Below are 24,943 nucleotides of genomic sequence, written 5' to 3'. Positions count from 1 at the left end.
TGATCTAGTGATAGCACTATACAATGTCTATATAATAATACCGCCATACAGTGACCAGACATAGTGATCTAGTGATCACACTATACAATGTCTATATAATAATGCCTCCATACAGTGACCAGACATAGTGATCTAGTGATCACACTATACAATGTCTATATAATAATGCCGCCATACAGTGACCAGACATAGTGATCTAGTGATAGCACTATACAATGTCTATATAATAATGCCACCATACAGTGACCAGACATAGTGATCTAGTGATCACACTATACAATGTCTATATAATAATGCCACCATACAGTGACCAGACATAGTGATCTAGTGATCACACTATACAATGTCTATATAATAATACCGCCATACAGTGACCAGACATAGTGATCTAGTGATGGCAATATACAATGTCTATATAATAATACCGCCATACAGTGACCAGACATAGTGATCTAGTGATAGCACTATACAATGTCTAAATAATAATACCGCCATACAGTGACCAGACATAGTGACCTAGTGATAGCACTGTACAATGTCTATATAATAATGCCACCATACAGTGACCAGACATGGTGATCACACTATACAATGTCTATATAATAATGCCGCCATACAGTGACCAGACATAGTGATCTAGTGATGGCAATATACAATGTCTATATAATACCGCCATACAGTGACCAGACATAGTGATCTAGTGATAGCACTATACAATGTCTATATAATAATACCACCATACAGTGACCAGACATAGTGATCTAGTGATAGCGCTATACAATGTCTATATAATAATACCGCCATACAGTGACTAGACATAGTGATCTAGTGATAGCGCTATACAATGTTTATATAATAATACCACCATACAGTGATTAGACATAGTGATCTAGTGATAGCGCTATACAATGTCTATATAATAATACCGCCATACAGTGACCAGACATAGTGATCTAGTGATAGCACTATACAATGTCTATATAATAATGCCGCCATACAGTGACCAGACTTAGTGATCTAGTGATAGCACTATACAATGTCTATATAATAATGCCGCCATACAGTGACCAGACATAGTGATCTAGTGATAGCACTATACAATGTCTATATAATAATACCACCATACAGTGACCAGACATTGTGATCTAGTGATAACACTATACAATGTCTATATAATAATACCGCCATACAGTGACCAGACATAGTGATCTAGTGACAGCACTATACAATGTCTATATAATAATACCGCCATACAGTGACTAGACATAGTGATCTAGTGATAGCACTATACAATGTCTATATAATAATACCACCATACAGTGACCAGACATAGTGATCTAGTGATAGCACTATACAATGTCTATATAATAATGCCGCCATACAGTGACCAGACATAGTGATCTAGTGATAGCACTATACAATGTCTAAATAATGCCGCCATACAGTGACCAGACATAGTGATCTAGTGATAGCACTATACAATGTCTAAATAGTAATGCCACCATACAGTGACCAGACATAGTGATCTAGTGATCACACTATACAATGTCTATATAATAATGCCGCCATACAGTGACCAGACATAGTGATCTAGTGATAGCACTATACAATGTCTATATAATAATGCCACCATACAGTGACCAGACATAGTGATCTAGTGATCACACTATACAATGTCTATATAATAATGCCACCATACAGTGACCAGACATAGTGATCTAGTGATCACACTATACAATGTCTATATAATAATACCACCATACAGTGACCAGACATAGTGATCTAGTGATAGCACTATACAATGTCTATATAATAATACCACCATACAGTGACCAGACATAGTGATCTAGTGATGGCAATATACAATGTCTATATAATAATACCGCCATACAGTGACCAGACATAGTGATCTAGTGATAGCACTATACAATGTCTAAATAATAATACCGCCATACAGTGACCAGACATAGTGACCTAGTGATAGCACTATACAATGTCTATATAATAATGCCACCATACAGTGACCAGACATAGTGACCTAGTGATAGCACTATACAATGTCTATATAATAATACCACCATACAGTGACCAGACATAGTGATCTAGTGATAGCACTATACAATGTCTATATAATAATGCCGCCATACAGTGACCAGACATAGTGATCTAGTGATCACACTATATAATGTCTATATAATAATGCCGCCATACAGTGACCAGACATAGTGATCTAGTGATAGCAATATACAATGTCTATATAATAATACCACCATACAGTGACCAGACATAGTGATCTAGTGATGGCAATATACAATGTCTATATAATAATACCGCCATACAGTGACCAGACATAGTGATCTAGTGATAGCACTATACAATGTCTATATAATAATACCGCCATACAGTGACCAGACATAGTGATCTAGTGATAGCGCTATACAATGTCTATATAATAATACCATCATACAGTGACCAGACATAGTGATCTAGTGATAGCGCTATACAATGTCTATATAATAATACCACCATACAGTGACCAGACATAGTGATCTAGTGATAGCACTATACAATGTTTATATAATAATACCACCATACAGTGACCAGACATAGTGATCTAGTGATAGCGCTATACAATGTCTATATAATAATGAAGCCATACAGTGACCAGACATAGTGATCTAGTGATAGCACTATACAATGTCTATATAATACCACCATACAGTGACCAGACATAGTGATCTATTGATAGCGCTATACAATGTCTATATAATAATACCGCCATACAGTGACCAGACATAGTGATCTAGTGATAGCACTATACAATGTCTATATAATGATACCGCCATACAGTGACCAGACATAGTGATCTAGTGATAGCGCTATACAGTGTCTATATAATAATACCACCATACAGTGACCAGATATAGTGATCTATTGATAGCGCTATACAATGTCTATATAATAATACCGCCATACAGTGACCAGACATAGTGATCTAGTGATAGCGCTATACAATGTCTATATAATAATACCACCATACAGTGACCAGACATAGTGATCTATTGATAGCGCTATACAATGTCTATATAATAATACCGCCATACAATGACCAGACATAGTGATCTAGTGATAGCACTATACAATGTCTATATAATAATACCGCCATACAGTGACCAGACATAGTGATCTAGTGATAGCGCTATACAGTGTCTATATAATAATACCATCATACAGTGACCAGACATAGTGATCTAGTGATAGCACTATACAATGTCTATATAATAATACCGCCATACAGTGACCAGACATAGTGATCTAGTGATAGCACTATACAATGTCTATATAATAATACCGCCATACAGTGACCAGACATAGTGATCTAGTGATAGCACTATACAATGTTTATATAATAATACCACCATACAGTGACCAGACACAGTGATCTAGTGATAGCGCTATACAATGTCTATATAATAATACCACCATACAGTGACCAGACATAGTGATCTAGTGATAGCACTATACAATGTCTATATAATAATACCGCCATACAGTGACCAGACATAGTGATCTAGTGATAGCACTATACAATGTTTATATAATAATACCACCATACAGTGACCAGACATAGTGATCTAGTGATAGCGCTATACAATGTCTATATAATAATACCGCCATACAGTGACCAGACATAGTGATCTAGTGATAGCACTATGCAATGTCTATATAATAATACCGCCATACAGTGACCAGACATAGTGATCTAGTGATAGCACTATACAATGTCTATATAATAATGCCGCCATACAGTGACCAGACATAGTGATCTAGTGATAGCACTATACAATGTCTATATAATAATACCACCATACAGTGACCAGACATAGTGATCTAGTGATCACACTATACAATGTCTATATAATAATGCCACCATACAGTGACCAGACATAGTGATCTAGTGATCACACTATACAATGTCTATATAATAATGCCACCATACAGTGACCACATATAGTGATCTAGTGATCACACTATACAATGTCTATATATTAATGCCGCCATACAGTGACCAGACATAGTGATCTAGTGATGGCAATATACAATGTCTATATAATAATACCACCATACAGTGACAAGATATAGTGACCTAGTGATAACGCTATACAATGTCTATATAATAATACCATCATACAGTGACCAGATATAGTGATCTAGTGTTCACACTATACAATGTCTATATAATAATACCACCATACAGTGACCAGACATAGTGATCTAGTGATAGCGCTATACAATGTCTATATAATAATGCCACCATACAGTGACCAGACATAGTGATCTAGTGATAGCACTATACAATGTCTATATAATAATACCGCCATACAGTGACCAGACATAGTGATCTAGTGATAGCACTATACAATGTCTATATAATAATGCCACCATACAGTGACCAGACATAGTGATCTAGTGATCACACTATACAATGTCTATATAATAATGCCACCATACAGTGACCAGACATAGTGATCTAGTGATCACACTATACAATGTCTATATAATAATGCCGCCATACAGTGACCAGACATAGTGATCTAGTGATAGCGCTATACAATGTCTATATAATAATACCACCATACAGTGACCAGACATAGTGATCTAGTGATGGCAATATACAATGGCTATATAATAATACCGACATACAGTGACCAGACATAGTGATCTAGTGATAGCGCTATACAATGTCTATATAGTAATACCATCATACAGTGACCAGATATAGTGATCTAGTGTTCACACTATACAATGTCTATATAATAATGCCGCCATACAGTGACCAGACATAGTGATCTAGTGATAGCGCTATACAATGTCTATATAATAATGCCACCATACAGTGACCAGACATAGTGATCTAGTGATAACACTATACAATGTCTATATAATAATTCCGCCGTACAGTGACCAGACATAGTGATCTAGTGATAGCGCTATACAATGTCTATATAATAATACCACCATACAGTGACCAGACATAGTGATCTAGTGATGGCAATATACAATGTCTATATAATAATACCGCCATACAGTGACCAGACATAGTGATCTAGTGATAGCACTATACAATGTCTATATAATAATGAAGCCATACAGTGACCAGACATAGTGATCTAGTGATAGCGCTATACAATGTCTATATAATAATACCGCCATACAGTGACCAGACATAGTGATCTAGTGATAGCACTATACAATGTCTATATAATAATACCGCCATACAGTGACCAGACATAGTGATCTAGTGATAGCACTATACAATGTCTATATAATAATACCACCATACAGTGACCAGACATAGTGATCTAGTGATAGCACTATACAATGTATATATAATAATACCGCCATACAGTGACCAGACATAGTGATCTAGTGATCACACTATACAATGTCTATATAATAATGCCGCCATACAGTGACCAGACATAGTGATCTAGTGATGGCAATATACAATGTCTATATAATAATACCGCCATACAGTGACCAGACATAGTGATCTAGTGATAGCACTATACAATGTCTATATAATAATACCACCATACAGTGACCAGACATAGTGATCTAGTGATAGCGCTATACAATGTCTATATAATAATACCGCCATACAGTGACTAGACATAGTGATCTAGTGATAGCGCTATGCAATGTTTATATAATAATACCACCATACAGTGACCAGACATAGTGATCTAGTGTTAGCGCTATACAATGTCTATATAATAATACCGCCATACAGTGACCAGACATAGTGATCTAGTGATAGCGCTATACAATGTCTATATAATAATACCGCCATACAGTGACCAGACATAGTGATCTAGTGATAGCGCTATACAATGTCTATATAATAATACCACCATACAGTGACCAGACATAGTGATCTAGTGATAGCGCTATACAATGTCTATATAATAATACCGCCATACAGTGACCAGACATAGTGATCTAGTGATAGCGCTATACAATGTCTATATAATAATACCGCCATACAGTGACCAGACATAGTGATCTAGTGATAGCGCTATACAATGTCTATATAATAATACCACCATACAGTGACCAGACATAGTGATCTAGTGATAGCGCTATACAATGTCTATATAATAATACCGCCATACAGTGACCAGACATAGTGATCTAGTGTTCACACTATACAATGTCTATATAATAATGCCGCCATACAGTGACCAGACATAGTGATCTAGTGATAGCACTATACAATGTCTATATAATAATACCGCCATACAGTGACCAGACATAGTGATCTAGTGATAGCACTATACAATGTCTATATAATAATACCACCATACAGTGACCAGACATAGTGATCTAGTGATAGCGCTATACAATGTCTATATAATAATACCACCATACAGTGACCAGACATAGTGATCTAGTGATAGCGCTATACAATGTCTATATAATAATACCGCCATACAGTGACCAGACATAGTGATCTAGTGTTCACACTATACAATGTCTATATAATAATGCCGCCATACAGTGACCAGACATAGTGATCTAGTGATAGCACTATACAATGTCTATATAATAATACCACCATACAGTGACCAGACATAGTGATCTATTGATAGCGCTATACAATGTCTATATAATAATACCACCATACAGTGACCAGACATAGTGATCTAGTGATAGCGCTATACAATGTCTATATAATAATACCACCATACAGTGACCAGACATAGTGATCTAGTGATAGCACTATACAATGTCTGTATAATAATACCGCCATACAGTGACCAGACATAGTGATCTAGTGATAGCACTATACAATGTCTATATAATAATACCACCATACAGTGACCAGACATAGTGATCTAGTGATAGCGCTATACAATGTCTATATAATAATACCGCCATACAGTGACCAGACATAGTGATCTAGTGATAGCGCTATACAATGTCTATATAATAATACCGCCATACAGTGACCAGACATAGTGATCTAGTGATAGCGCTATACAATGTCTATATAATAATACCACCATACAGTGACCAGACATAGTGATCTAGTGATAGCGCTATACAATGTCTGTATAATAATACCGCCATACAGTGACCAGACATAGTGATCTAGTGTTCACACTATACAATGTCTATATAATAATGCCGCCATACAGTGACCAGACATAGTGATCTAGTGATAGCACTATACAATGTCTATATAATAATACCGCCATACAGTGACCAGACATAGTGATCTAGTGATAGCACTATACAATGTCTATATAATAATACCGCCATACAGTGACCAGACATAGTGATCTAGTGATAGCACTATACAATGTTTATATAATAATACCACCATACAGTGACCAGACATAGTGATCTAGTGATAGCGCTATACAATGTCTATATAATAATGCCGCCATACAGTGACCAGACATAGTGATCTAGTGATAGCGCTATACAATGTCTATAAAATAATGAAGCCATACAGTGAGCAGACATAGTGATCTAGTGATAGCACTATACAATGTCTATATAATAATACCACCATACAGTGACCAGACATAGTGATCTAGTGATAGCACTATACAATGTCTATATAATAATACCACCATACAGTGACCAGACATAGTGATCTAGTGATGGCACTATACAATGTCTATATAATAATGCCGCCATACAGTGACCAGATATAGTGATCTAGTGATAGCGCTATACAATGTCTATATAATAATACCACCATACAGTGACCAGACATAGTGATCTAGTGATAACACTATACAATGTCTATATAATAATACCACCATACAGTGACCAGACATAGTGATCTAGTGATAGCACTATACAATGTCTATATAATAATACCACCATACAGTGACCAGACATAGTGATCTAGTGATAGCACTATACAATGTCTATATAATAATACCACCATACAGTGACCAGACATAGTGATCTAGTGATAACACTATACAATGTCTATATAATAATACCACCATACAGTGACTAGACATAGTGATCTAGTGATGGCACTATACAATGTCTATATAGTAATGCCGCCATACAGTGACCAGATGTAGTGATAACACTATACAATGTCTATATAATAATACCACCATACAGTGACCAGACATAGTGATCTAGTGATGGCACTATACAATGTCTATGTAATAATGCCGCCATACAGTGACCAGATATAGTGATCTAATGATAGCGCTATACAATGTCTATATAATAATACCACCATACAGTGACCAGACATAGTGATCTAGTGATCACACTATACAATGTCTATATAATAATACCACCATACAGTGACCAGACATAGTGATCTAGTGATCACACTATACAATGTCTATATAATAATGCCGCCATACAGTGACCAGACATAGTGATCTAGTGATAACACTATACAATGTTTATATAATAATGCCGCCATACAGTGACCAGACATAGTGATCTAGTGATAGCACTATACAATGTCTATATAATAATACCACCATACAGTGACCAGACATAGTGATGTAGTGATAGCACTATACAATATCTATATAATAATGCCGTCATACAGTGACAAGACATAGTGATCTAGTGATAGCACTATACAATGTCTATATAATAATGCCACGATACAGTGACCAGATATAGTGATCTAGTGATAGCACTATACAATGTCTATATAATAATGCCGCCATACAGTGACCAGACATAGTGATCTAGTGATAACACTATACAATGTCTATATAATAATACCACCATACAGTGACCAGATATAGTGATCTAGTGATAGCGCTATACAATGTCTATATAATAATACCACCATACAGTGACCAGACATAGTGATCTAGTGATCACACTATACAATGTCTATATAATAATACCACCATACAGTGACCAGATATAGTGATCTAGTGATAGCGCTATACAATGTCTATATAATAATACCACCATACAGTGACCAGACATAGTGATCTAGTGATAACACTATACAATGTCTATATAATATTGCCGCCATACAGTGACCAGACATAGTGATCTAGTGATAACACTATACAATGTCTATATAATAATGCCGCCATACAGTGACCAGACATAGTGATCTAGTGATAACACTATACAATGTTTATATAATAATGCCGCCATACAGTGACCAGATATAGTGATCTAGTGATAGCACTATACAATGTCTATATAATAATGCCGCCATACAGTGACCAGATATAGTGATCTAGTGATAGCGCTATACAATGTCTATATAATAATACCACCATACAGTGACCAGACATAGTGATCTAGTGATCACACTATACAATGTCTATATAATAATACCACCATACAGTGACCAGATATAGTGATCTAGTGATAGCGCTATACAATGTCTATATAATAATACCACCATACAGTGACCAGACATAGTGATCTAGTGATCACACTATACAATGTCTATATAATAATACCACCATACAGTGACCAGATATAGTGATCTAGTGATAGCGCTATACAATGTCTATATAATAATACCACCATACAGTGACCAGATATAGTGATCTAGTGATAGCGCTATACAATGTCTATATAATAATACCGCCATACAGTGACCAGACATAGTGATCTAGTGATCACACTATACAATGTCTATATAATAATACCACCATACAGTGACCAGATATAGTGATCTAGTGATAACACTATACAATGTCTATATAATAATACCACCATACAGTGACCAGACATAGTGATCTAGTGATCACACTATACAATGTCTATATAATAATACCACCATACAGTGACCAGATATAGTGATCTAGTGATAACACTATACAATGTCTATATAATAATACCACCATACAGTGACCAGATATAGTGATCTAGTGATAGCGCTATACAATGTCTATATAATAATACCACCATACAGTGACCAGACATAGTGATCTAGTGATCACACTATACAATGTCTATATAATAATACCACCATACAGTGACCAGATATAGTGATCTAGTGATAGCGCTATACAATGTCTATATAATAATACCACCATACAGTGACCAGACATAGTGATCTAGTGATAACACTATACAATGTCTATATAATAATGCCGCCATACAGTGACCAGACATAGTGATCTAGTGATAACACTATACAATGTCTATATAATAATGCCGCCATACAGTGACCAGACATAGTGATCTAGTGATAACACTATACAATGTCTATATAATAATGCCGCCATACAGTGACCAGATATAGTGATCTAGTGATAGCACTATACAATGTCTATATAATAATACCACCATACAGTGACCAGACATAGTGATCTAGTGATAACACTATACAATGTCTATATAATAATGCCGCCATACAGTGACCAGACATAGTGATCTAATGATAACACTATACAATGTTTATATAATAATGCCGCCATACAGTGACCAGACATAGTGATCTAGTGATAGCACTATACAATGTCTATATAATAATACCGCCATACAGTGACCAGACATAGTGATCTAGTGATCACACTATACAATGTTTATATAATAATGCCGCCATACAGTGACCAGACATAGTGATCTAGTGATCACACTATACAATGTTTATATAATAATGCCGCCATACAGTGACCAGACATAGTGATCTAGTGATAACACTATACAATGTCTATATAATAATGCCGCCATACAGTGACCAGACATAGTGATCTAGTGATAACACTATACAATGTTTATATAATAATACCACCATACAGTGACCAGACATAGTGATCTAGTGATAACACTATACAATGTCTATATAATAATGCCGCCATACAGTGACCAGACATAGTGATCTAGTGATAACACTATACAATGTTTATATAATAATGCCGCCATACAGTGTCCAGACATAGTGATCTAGTGATCACACTATACAATGTCTATATAATAATACCGCCATACAGTGACCAGATATAGTGATGTAGTGATAGCACTATACAATATCTATATAATAATGCCGTCATACAGTGACAAGACATAGTGATCTAGTGATAGCACTATACAATGTCTATATAATAATGCCACCATACAGTGACCAGATATAGTGATCTAGTGATAGCACTATACAATGTCTATATAATAATGCCGCCATACAGTGACCAGACATAGTGATCTAGTGATAACACTATACAATGTCTATATAATAATACCACCATACAGTGACCAGATATAGTGATCTAGTGATAGCGCTATACAATGTCTATATAATAATACCACCATACAGTGACCAGACATAGTGATCTAGTGATAGCACTATACAATGTCTATATAATAATACCACCATACAGTGACCAGACATAGTGATCTAGTGATAACACTATACAATGTCTATATAATAATGCCGCCATACAGTGACCAGACATAGTGATCTAGTGATGGCACTATACAATGTCTATATAATAATGCCGCCATACAGTGACCAGACATAGTGATCTAGTGATAGCGCTATACAATGTCTATATAATAATACCACCATACAGTGACCAGACATAGTGATCTAGTGATAGCACTATACAATGTCTATATAATAATACCACCATACAGTGACCAGATATAGTGATCTAGTGATCACACTATACAATGTCTATATAATAATGCCGCCATACAGTGACCAGACATAGTGATCTAGTGATAGTGCTATACAATGTCTATATAATAATACCACCATACAGTGACCAGATATAGTGATCTAGTGATAGCACTATACAATGTCTATATAATAATGCCGCCATACAGTGACCAGACATAGTGATCTAGTGATAGCGCTATACAATGTCTATATAATAATACCACCATACAGTGACCAGACATAGTGATCTAGTGATAGCACTATAAAATGTCTATATAATAATGCCGCCATACAGTGACCAGACATAGTGATCTAGTGATCACACTATACAATGTCTATATAATAATACCACCATACAGTGACCAGACATAGTGATCTAGTGATGGCACTATACAATGTCTATATAATAATACCGCCATACAGTGACCAGACATAGTGATCTAGTGATAGCACTTTACAATGTCTATATAATAATACCGCCATACAGTGACCAGACATAGTGATCTAGTGATAGCACTATACAATGTCTATATAATAATACCGCCATACAGTGACCAGACATAGTGATCTAGTGATCACACTATACAATGTCTATATAATAATACCACCATACAGTGACCAGACATAGTGATCTAGTGATAGCACTATACAATGTCTATATAATAATACCACCATGCAGTGACCAGACATAGTGATCTAGTGATAGCACTATACAATGTCTATATAATAATACCACCATACAGTGACCAGACATAGTGATCTAGTGATAGCACTATACAATGTCTATATAATAATACCACCATACAGTGACCAGACATAGTGATCTAGTGATAACACTATACAATGTCTATATAATAATACCACCATACAGTGACCAGACATAGTGATCTAGTGATAGCACTGTACAATGTCTATATAATAATACCACCATACAGTGACCAGATATAGTGATCTAGTGTTCACACTATACAATGTCTATATAATAATACCACCATACAGTGACCAGACATAGTGATCTAGTGATAGCACTATACAATGTCTATATAATAATACCACCATACAGTGACTAGACATAGTGATCTAGTGATAACACTATACAATGTCTATATAATAATACCACCATACAGTGACCAGATATAGTGATCTAGTGTTCACACTATACAATGTCTATATAATAATACCACCATACAGTGACCATATATAATGATGTAGTGATAGCACTATACAATGTCTATATAATAATACCACCATACAGTGACCATATATAATGATGTCGTGATAGCACTATACAATGTCTATATAATATTACCACCATACAGTGACCATATATAATGATGTAGTGATAGCACTATGCAATGTCTATATAATAATACCACCATACAGTGACCATATATAATGATGTAGTGATAGCACTGTACAATGTCTACATAGAAATAATAGGATTGATGGTAGGCCAGGTGTTCTGTGGCGCCCTTTCAGTCAGGGTAGCTCATGTCGCTGACCCCTAATGCCTGCCCTTCTTCAGAATGTTATTTCCTGCCTCATAGTGATGTTATAGAGGTGTGGCGTATATTGGAGATTCTACCGTAGACTCCGGACCCCCATGCTCTCATGTCCTCTTCTTCCACAGAATTACCCACTGCCCCTGAGCACCTCTCCCCTCCTCCCTGGAGTCAGCAGCCACCTGGCACTCTACTCCCAGGATATATCGGAGAACCTGGAATTCATCACCATTCGCAGCCGACTGGAAGTCCAGGTATATTTAGTGTAAACTCCGGTCAGCAGACGACAGCAGCTACCTCTCCACCCGACCATCAGGAAGAGAATCCTGTCAGTGGAAAATCTGGAGTCAGAGTCCCAGAAAGACCTGAGCAGACAGTGGAGACTGCCTCCAGGAGCCCAACACCTTCCCTGGGGTCGCCTGTTTCTTTAGGACCTGTCGGGACTGTTCCTCCACCACCAGTGACTACAGATACATCAAGAAGTGCTCCACTGATGGCTGCAGTCACGTATACAAGATGGGGTATATCCGGAGGTCCTGGCCTTCACCCCGATGAATATCAGACCGGCATACCTGGGCTGGCCACACCATCTGCTGGTAAGGACACATGGACATTGGACACCAATGTAGATGAAAGTTCCCCTCAGAGGGGTATAAAACCAGGAGTGACCGGAATGAGGCCTTCTCTCACGAAAACTCCTGGACCAGGTGAAGATGTTTTACATCACACCACATCACCTGGTGGTGAGAGCTTTACATCTCCATTCGGGGTACGGACTGACCACACGGGTCCATCAGTGGAGAGTTTTCCAGGACAAATGCAGGGTAGGCTCGACGGTCCAATCACAAAAGAACCTCCAGCCAAGATCCCAAGTCATACCTGGTCCTCTCTATATGACCTGTCAGGTCCAACCACCTCCCCCATGCCATTTACCGAAGTGGCGACCCAGAGTACCCTTACCCCTACCCTGAGAACGGCCTTTACGGTCCCGGGGGACGTAGGTCTGAGGCCCGATGTCTTTGTTGTACCGGATGGACATCATTCTAGCTTGAAGCCTGGTTCTGGTACATTGGTTGTTTGGAAGGAGCCCATCGAGGTTCCACGAGAAGGGAGCACAGAGGAGGGGCACAATAGACCAGGGGATCGTGAAGGACATCATATCATGCATACATATGAAGGTTTGTATAAAGTTATGCTCTAGGTTATTGTTCTAGAGTATCTAGACTGTATGACAACTGTGCAAAGCCTGAATGTTTAGGTGGAACTTACAAAATCCTTAGGACCCAGAAAGTGTCCAATCCACAGGAGCTGTGAAATATATAATACATTCAAGCGAGGGAATGTCTCCATTCTACAGGAGCATCTGGAGAAGTGTCCAATCCATAGGAGTGCGGGAAATGTCCTCATATGAGCGGGGAAAATGTCCAATCCATAGGAGCGGGGAGAACATCCAATCCATAGGAGCGGGGTAACATCCAATCCATAGGAGCGGGGTAACATCCAATCCATAGGGGCTGGGAGAACATCCAATCCATAGGGGCTGGGAGAACATCCAATCCATAGGAGCGGGGTAACATCCAATCCATAGGAGCGGGATAACATCCAATCCATAGGACGGGGAGAACATCCAATCCATAAGAGTGCGGGAAATGTCCTCATATGAGCGGGGAAAATGTCCAATCCATAGGAGCGGGGTAACATCCAATCCATAGGAGCGGGGTAACATCCAATCCATAGGACGGGGAGAACATCCAATCCATAGGAGCTGGGAGAACATCCAGTCCATAAGAGTGCGGGAAATGTCCTCATAGGAGCGGGGAGAACATCCAATCCATAGAACCTGTGGGAGAAGTGTCAAATTCATAGGAGCGAGGGAAACGTCTAATCTACAGGAGTGGAGGAAGCGTCCAATCTACAGGAGTGGAGGAAGCGTCCAATCTACAGGAGTGGAGGAAGCGTCCAATCTACAGGAGTGGAGGAAGCGTCCAATCTACAGTAGCAGTGAAAACATCCAAACCATAGGAGCGGGGAAAATATCCAATCCATAAAAGAGGGGGGGGGATATCTAATGTAGAGGATTGTGGGAAAGGTCTCATCCACAGAACTGGGGGACACATTTAATCTACAGGGTCGAGAAAAATGTCTAATCCACTGGATCGGGGGAAAGTGTCCAATCCATAGGAGCATGGGGAGGCCATCCTTCCCAGATCAGTGGGTGACATGCCCTCAGACCATGGAGCTTCTCTCCTACATTTTGTCTCTGTTCTTTATGGGATTTTTTGATGCACTGATGTTCTAATACTCCAGTCACATCTAAAGCTGCTGCCCGTCAGACTTGTTCAGCATTGTACTAGGGAGCGTGCTCAGCATCGACGGCTGCGAGGGGTAAAGCCTGAGAGATAGCAGCTGAAGAGTGACTGCGGTATAGGACATGATAAAGCTTCCGGTCAGATACAGGATTAGGAAGATGCTCCTCAGCCTTTCTAGATATGTATGTTCTGGTGCCTTACATGCTGGAGAAGATGTAACTGGTGGCCCTGTCTCCTCACAAAGCCTCCACCATAGACCAGCTACTGTTATATCACTGGTCCATATGTTTATTGCAGGGACCACCAGTACTTTACTTGTGGACCTGTCCTCTGAAGCCACCAGGACTCTATGTAGTTTCGGTCAGTTTGCCTGTGCCGTGTTCGGTTGCATCAATGGATCTGAGGTGTGTGATGGACGAGACAACTGCGGTGATGGCTCCGATGAGCAGCATTGTGGTGGGTGACCTTCCCTCTATTCAAAGCATTTCTCCTGCATTCTATGATGGTACTGATACTTCTGCTTGTTGTCTTTCAGGGTCCTCATCTGTGGTCTCTACTCTTGCCCCGTCACAGTACATGCCTACCCTTGGACCCATCATGTGCTCCTCCAGACAATTCATCTGTGGCTCAGGAGAATGTATCTCCATGGAGAGACAATGTGACCTCCAGAAGGACTGTGCCGACAGCTCTGACGAGGACGACTGTGGTGGGTGCCTGGTCTTATCTCTACTGATCTAACGAGTAGAACATTGTAGGAGTAGAGACGTTCTAGTGATAGACATCTTTAATACACCGGACGGTGCTCGTCATCGAAGTGTCAGTCTGTTACTCTAAACTTGTGGAATTGTAAAATATATGGAATTATATTGATTGTAGGAACTTCTTCCTATCACAAGAAAATGTGCTGTGAGATCTGGACTGTCCCCTCGTCTGAATGAGTCTGAGGAAGACATGGCCAGACAATAGATGTTGATGTTGAGTTTCATCATGGGGTTCAATGTCTAGATACCATGGGGATTATAGATGCTTTTAGAACCTGGACCCAGACAGCAGGGTCATACGTATATCGGGTCTTTTCCTGAGTGTCAATGTTCCTTCTCATCAAAACTTGTCAGACCCAGAACATCGCCATCTCTATCTATACGTCTTCTTTGAGGTCTCCTGCGCCAGGGATTGGCCCATATCTCTTCTATGATCTCCATTGCACTGACTTTCTTGACTCTACGGTCTTCTTCCATTCCAACAGTGGATTGTATCCTGTCCCCCTGGACGTCATGGAGTGACTGCAGCCGGTCCTGTGGCGTTGGGGTGATGTTTCGTCGCAGAGATGTGCTACGGGAGCGTTTGCCAGGAGGACATTGTGCAGGAGCCCAGTTTGACAGTAAAAGCTGCTTTTTGAAGGCTTGTCCAGGTAAAGGGAGCTGTAGATGCTGATGATTGGTGGGGGGGGGGGGTGCTGAGAGATGTCATGGGTGAGATATTTGTTCACATTCTCGTTCACATCCATATAGATTTTAATGCACATTTATAGAAATGTCCATAATAACCTCAGATGTACTCATATGGGGAATGTTTGTGCCCCCAGTGAATGGAGACTGGTCCCAATGGGGAGAGTGGTCAATGTGTGATGTCGAATGTCAAGCAGGAACCCGTTCTAGAAGAAGAAAGTGTGAAGACCCTCCGCCTAAAAACGGGGGTCTCCCGTGTATTGGGGAACCTGAGCAGACTGAGTCCTGTAACTTACAGCCCTGTGGGGACACAGAAGGTGGGTAGGTGGGGAATGTCCCCCCCGGATGGTGTAGGCACTCAGATTCCTGGCTGATGACCATATGATCGTGTGACATTACAACATGCTTTGTGATGACAGATTGTGGCCCTGAGATGATTTATCTTCACGCTGGAGATTGTGAATCCCACCACATGGAGCCATGTCCCCTGACGTGCCGTGGCCTGCATGGTGAGACCCTCTGTGACAGTGACTGTATGGAAGGTGGGCATCAACTTCAGGACTCTCAGCCACGTTGTTGTAATCTGGCAATTCTCGTATGACTCCACCACTTTATCCTCACAGGTTGTCGCTGCCCCTGGGGTCTGTACCTCCAGGACGGTCACTGTGTGAACATCAGTCAGTGTCGCTGTCATGTGGAGCTCGTATCTCAGCTTCCCGGGAAGACGTCCAGTCATGATGACTGCCGTGTGTGGTGAGGACCAGACATACTCAATCTCGCACCTTCCGTACATAATGAACTCTTCCTCCTCTCCTGTTTCCGTTTATTCATGCGGTATCTCTCTTTTCTTGCATGCCGCCATCTTGTGCTCATTGTCTTTATCTTTCCAGTCAATGTCAGAATGGGAAAGTGAGATGTGACAGCTCGGCCTGCGCCGTGGACTGTGGCTGGTCTGCGTGGTCTCAGTGGACTCCATGTGATCAAACATGTGGGAGTGGAGTCCAAGAAAGATTCAGGTAAGTGTGTGGTGAACTCCTCCTGTCACTCCCTACGTCCTCCTGGTAATGGATCTGTCCTGGATCATTGATGGTTTGGCCGGTAGCAGCAGGTGATTGTCTCAATTCCTCCAGGTCTCCATCCAACCCAACCAGCACCAACGGTGGCAGTCTGTGCCAGGGGGACACCCGGGACGTGCGAGAGTGCTACTCCCTCTGCACCAATGGTGAGATGGTCCTCCGAACATTCTACTAGTGAGACCCTCAAAGTGAGGGAGGATGTGACGCTGAGTCCGACTGTTTGGCAACATAACTATGAGGTTTTAAGCAGAGGCGGTCCTTATAGAGGTGGGAGTGTCTGTGTGACTAGTGCTAAGTGGGGGCAAGGTCTGTGGAGAAGAGAACTTCCTGTCTCATTCTAACAGTGTGATCTCTAAGATCATACCTCAAATTGACGCCTGTAACACCACCGGACATCACACTGACGCCTGTAACACCCCCGGACATGACACTGACGCCTATAACACCCCCGGACATCACACTGACACCTGTAACACCCCCGGACATCACACTGACACCTGTAACACCCCCGGACATCACACTGACATCTGTAACACCGCCAGACATCACACTGACGCCTGTAACACCCCCTGACATGACACTGACGCCTATAACACCCCCGGACATCACACTGACACCTGTAACACCCCCGGACATCACACTGACGCCTGTAACACCCCTGGACATCACAATGACGCCTATAACACCCCCGGACATCACACTGACGCCTGTAACACTCCTGGACATCACAATGACGCCTATAAGACCCCCTGACATCACACTGACGCCTATAACACCCCCGGACATCACACTGACTCCTGTAACACCCCCGGACATCACACTGACTCCTGTAACACCCCCGGACATCACACTGACACCTGTAACACCCCCGGACATCACACTGACGCCTGTAACACCCCCGGACATCACACTGACGCCTGTAACACCCCCGGACATCACACTGACATCTGTAACACCGCCGGACATCACACTGACGCCTGTAACACCCCCTGACATGACACTGACGCCTGTAACACCCCCGGACATCACACTGACATCTGTAACACCCCCGTACATCACACCAACGCCAGTAACGCCCCCAATACATTACACTGATGCCTGTAACGCCCCCGGTACATCATACTGACGCCTGTAACACCCCCGTATATTACACTGATGCCTGTAACACCCCCTTACATCACACTGATGCCTATAACACCCCCTGACCTCACACTGACTCTTGTAACACCCCCGTACATCATACTGACGCCTATAACACCCCCGGACATCACACTGACGCCTGTAACACCCACAGACATCACACTGATGCCTGTAACACCCCCGGACATCACACTGACGCCTATATCACCCCCGGACATCACACTGGGGCCTGTAACACCCCCGGATATCACACTGACGCGCCTGTAACACCCCCGGACATCACACTGACGCCTCTAACACCCCCGGACATCACACTGACGCCTGTAACACCCCTGGACATCACACTGACGCCTATAACACCCCCGGACATCACACTGACGCCTGTAACACCCCCGGACATCACACTGACGCCTGTAACACCCCCGGACATCACACTGACGCCTGTAACACTCCCGGACATCACACTGACACCTGTAACACCCCCGGACATCACACTGGCACCTGCAACACTCCCGAACATCACACTGACGCCTGCAACACCCCCGGACTTCACACTGACTCCTGTAACACCCCCGGACATCACACTGACGTCTGTAACACTCCCGGACATGACACTGACGCCTGTAACACCCCCGGACATCGCACTGACGCCTGTAACACCCCCGGACATCGCACTGACGCCTGTAACACCCCCGGACATCGCACTGACGCCTGTAACACCCCCGGACATCGCACTGACGCCTGTAACACCCCCGGACATCACACTGACGCCCGTAACACTCCCAAACATCACACTGACGCCTGTAACACCCCCGGACATCACACTGACACCTGTAACACTTCCAAACATCACACTGACGCCTGTAACACCCCCGGACATCATACTGACGCCTGTAACACCCCCGGACATCACACTAACGCCCGTAACACTCCCGGACGTCACACTGACGCCTGTAACACTCCCGGACATCATACTGGAACCTGTAATACTCCGGGACATCACACAAACGCCTGTAACGCCCCCCCCCCCGTACATCACACTGACGCCTGTAACACCCCCGTACATCACACCAACGCCTGTAAGGCCCCGGTACATTAAACTGACGCCTGTGACATCCCCGTACATCACACTGATGCGTGTAACACCCCTGGAGATCACACTGACTCTTGTAACACCCCCGTACATCATACTGACGCCTATAACACCCCCGGACATCACACTGACGCCTGTAACACCCACAGACATCACACTGATGCCTGTAACACCCCCGGACATCACACTGACGCCTGTAACACTCCCGGACATTACACTGACACCTGTAACACCCCCGGACATCACACTGGCACCTGCAACACTCCCGAACATCACACTGACGCCTGCAACACCCCCGGACTTCACACTGACTCCTGTAACACCCCCGGACATCACACTGATGTTTGTAACACTACCGGACATGACACTGACACCTGTAACACCCCCGGACATCACACTGGCACCTGCAACACTCCCAAACATCACACTGACGCCTGTAACACCCCCGGACATCACACTGACGCCTGTAACACCCCCGGACATCACACTGACGCCTGTAACACCCCCGAACATCACACTGACGCCTGTAACACCCCCGGACATCACATTGACGCCTCTAACACCCCCGGACATCACACTGACGCCTGTAACACCCCCGCACATCACACGAACGCCTGTAACGCCCCCATACATTACACTGACGCCTGTAATGCCCCCGTACATCACACCAACGCCAGTAACGCCCCCAATACATTACACTGACGCCTGTAACGCCCCCGGTACATCATACTGATGCCTGTAACACCCCCGTACATTACACTGATGCCTGTAACACCCCCTTACATCACACTGATGCCTGTAACACCCCCTTACATCACACTGATGCCTATAACACCCCCTGACCTCACACTGACTCTTGTAACACCCCTGTACATCATACTGACGCCTATAACACCCCCGGACATCACACTGACTCCTGTAACACCCACAAACATCACACTGATGCCTGTAACACCCCCGGACATCACACTGACGCCTGTAACACTCCCGGACATCACACTGACGCCTGTAACACCCCCGGACATCACACTGACGCCCGTAACACTCCCGGACGTCACACTGACGCCTGTAACACTCCCGGACATCATACTGGAACCTGTAACACCCCCGTACATCACGCTAACGCCTGTAACGCCCCCCCCCCGTACATCACACTGACGCCTGTAACACCCCCGTACATCAAACCAACGCCTGTAAGGCCCCGGTACATTAAACTGACGCCTGTGACATCCCCGTACATCACACTGATGCGTGTAACACCCCTGGACATGACACTGACACCTGTAACACCCCCGTACATCAAACTGATGCCTGTAACACCCCCGGACATCACACTGACGCCTGTAACTCCCACAGACATCACACTGATGCCTGTAACACCCCCGGACATCACACCGACTCCTGTAACACCCCCGTACATCACACTGACACCTGTAACACTCCCGGACGGCACACTGACGCCTGTAACATCCCCGACATCACACTGACGCCTGTAACATCCCCGGACATCACACTGACGCCTGTAACACTCCCGGACATCACACTGACGTCTGTAACACTCCGGGACATCACACTGACGCCTGTAACACCCCTGTACATCACACTGATGCCTGTAACGCCCCCCGTACATTACACTGACCCCTGTAACAACCCCGTACATCACACTGATGCTTGTAACACCCCCGTACATCACACCGACACCTGTAACATTCTCGTACATCACACTGATGCCTATAACACCCCTGTACATCACACTGACGCCTGTAACACCCCAGGACATCACACTGATGCCTGTAATACCCCCGTACATAATACTGACTCCTATAACATCCCCGTACTTCATACTGGCCCCTGTAACACCCCCGGACATGACACTAACACTTGTAACACCCCCGGACATCACACTGACGCCTGTAACACCCCCGGATATCATACTGATGCCTGTAACACCCCCGTACATCACACTGACGCCTGTAGCATCCCCAGACATCATACCGATGCCTGTAACACCCCCGGACATCATACCGACGCCTGTAACACCCCCGGACATCATACCGACGCCTGTAACACTCCTGGACATCATACTGGGACCTGTAATACTCCGGGACATCACACTGATGCCTGTAACACCCCGGACATCACACTGACGCCTGTAACACCCCCGGACATCACACTGACGCCTCTAACACCCCCGGACATCACACTGGCACCTGCAACACTCCCGGACATCACACTGACGCCTGTAACACCCCCGGACATCACACTGACGCCTGTAACACCCCCGGACATCACACTGGCACCTGCAACACTCTCGAACATCACACTGACGCCTGTAACACCCCCGGACATCACACTGACGTCTGTAACACTCCGGGACATCACACTGACGCCTCTAACACCCCCGGACATCACACTGACATCTGTAACACTCCGGGACATCAAACCGACGCCTGTAACACCCCCGGACATCACACTGACATCTGTAACACTCCGGGACATCATACTGACGCCTGTAACACCCCCGGATATCATACCGATGCCTGTAACACCCCCGGACATCATGCCGACGCCTGTAACGCTCCCGGACATCACACTGGCACCTGCAACACTCCCGGACATCACACTGACGCCCGTAACACCCCCGGACATCACACTGGCACCTGCAACACTCTCAAACATCACACTGACGCCTGAAACACCCCTGGACATCACACTGACGTCTGTAACACTCCGGGACATCACACTGACACCTGTAACACCCCCAGACATCACACTGACACTTGTAACACCCCCGTACATCATACTGACGCCTGTAACACCCCCAAACATCACACCAACGCCTGTAACGCCCCCGTACATTACACTGACGCCTGTAACACTCCCGGACATCATACTGGGACCTGTAATACTCCGGGACATCACACTGACGCCTGTAACACCCCCGTACATCACACTAACGCCTGTAACGCCCCACCCCCGTACATCACACTGACGCCTGTAACATCCCCGTACATCACACTGATGCGTGTAACACCCCCGACATGACACTGACACTGACACCTGTAACACCCCCAGACATCACACTGACACCTGTAACACCCCCGTACATCACGCTAACGCCTGTAACGCCCCCCCCCCGTACATCACACTGACGCCTGTAACATCCCCGTACATCACACTGATGCGTGTAACACCCCCGACATGACACTGACACTGACACCTGTAACACCCCCAGACATCACACTGACACTTGTAACACCCCCGTACATCATACTGACGCCTGTAACACCCCCGAACATCACAACAACGCCTGTAACGCCCCCGTACATTACACTGACGCCTGTAACACCCCCGGACATGACTCTGACACCTGTAACACCCCCAGACATGACTCTGACACCTGTAACACCCCCAGACATGACTCTGACACCTGTAACACCCCCAGACATCACACTGACATTTGTAACACCCCCGTACATCATACTGACGCTTGTAACACCCCTGGACATCACACTGACGCCTGTAACACCCACAGACATCACACTGATGCCTGTAACACCCCCGTACATCACACTGACGCCTGTAACACCCCCGGACATCACACCGACTCCTGTAACACCCCCGGACATCACACCGACTCCTGTAACACCCCCGTACATCATACTGACGCCTGTAACACCCCTGGACATCACACTGTTGCATGTAACACCCACAGACATCACACTGATGCCTGTAACACCCCCGTACATCACACTGACCCCTGTAACACCCCCGGACATCACACTGACACCTGTAACATCCCCGGACATCACACTGATGCCTGTAACACCGATGGACATCACACTGACATCTGTAACACTCCGGGACATCACACTGACGCCTGTAACATCCCCGGACATCACACCGACTCCTGTAACACTCCCGGACGTCACACTGACACCTGTAACACCCCCAGTACATCACACTGACACTTGTAACACTCCCGGACATCACACTGATGCCTGTAACATCCCCGGACATCACACTGACACCTGTAACACTCCGGGACATCACACCGACGCCTGTAACACCCCTGGACATCACACTGACACCTGTAACTTCCCCTGACATCACACTGACGCCTGTAACACCCCCGGACATCACACTGACGCCTCTAACACCCCCGGACATCACACTGACGCCTGTAACACCCCCGTACATCATACTGACGCCTGTAACACCCCCGGACATCACACTGGCACCTGCAACACTCTCGAACATCACACTGACGCCTCTAATACCCCTGGACATCACACTGACATCTGTAACACTCCGGGACATCACACCGACGCCTTTAGAACCCCCGAACATCACACTGACATCTGTAACACTCCGGGACATCACACTGACGCCTGTAACACCCCCGGACATCATACCGACGCCTGTAACACCCCCGGACATCATGCCGACACCTGTAACGCTCCCGGACATCACACTGGCACCTGCTACACTCCCGGACATCACACTGACGCCCGTAACACCCCCGGACGTTACACTGGCACCTGCAACACTCTCAAACATCACACTGACGCCTGTAACACCCCTGGACATCACACTGACGTCTGTAACACCCCCGTACATCATACTGACGCCTGTAACACCCCCGGACATCACACTGGCACCTGCAACACTCTCGAACATCACACTGACACCTGTAACACTCCCGGACATCACACTGACGCCTCTAATACCCCTGGACAT

General features: G+C 43.8%; 1 protein-coding gene across 1 annotated transcript in view; it reads left to right on the top strand.

Annotated features, from left to right (window-relative positions):
* Window positions 1-24,943, top strand: part of LOC141264133 (SCO-spondin-like) — a 521,676-nt gene that overhangs the window by 205,534 nt on the left and 291,199 nt on the right. Inside the window, exons 33-41 of the mRNA XM_073676443.1 lie at window positions 13,266-13,733; window positions 15,744-15,902; window positions 15,982-16,152; window positions 16,693-16,857; window positions 17,032-17,211; window positions 17,314-17,436; window positions 17,518-17,647; window positions 17,785-17,910; window positions 18,025-18,116. Coding sequence (XP_073532544.1) covers window positions 13,266-13,733; window positions 15,744-15,902; window positions 15,982-16,152; window positions 16,693-16,857; window positions 17,032-17,211; window positions 17,314-17,436; window positions 17,518-17,647; window positions 17,785-17,910; window positions 18,025-18,116 — 1,614 coding nt within the window. The remainder of the gene's footprint in view (window positions 1-13,265; window positions 13,734-15,743; window positions 15,903-15,981; window positions 16,153-16,692; window positions 16,858-17,031; window positions 17,212-17,313; window positions 17,437-17,517; window positions 17,648-17,784; window positions 17,911-18,024; window positions 18,117-24,943) is intronic.

The sequence above is a fragment of the Phyllobates terribilis genome, unplaced genomic scaffold, assembly GCF_046119375.1.
Source record: "Phyllobates terribilis strain yellow unplaced genomic scaffold, ASM4611937v1 Scaffold_4__5_contigs__length_816908805, whole genome shotgun sequence".
Taxonomy (NCBI): Eukaryota; Metazoa; Chordata; class Amphibia; order Anura; family Dendrobatidae; genus Phyllobates; species Phyllobates terribilis.
Note: the sequence above shows the minus strand (reverse complement) of the source record. Positions and strands in the feature narration are given on the sequence as shown.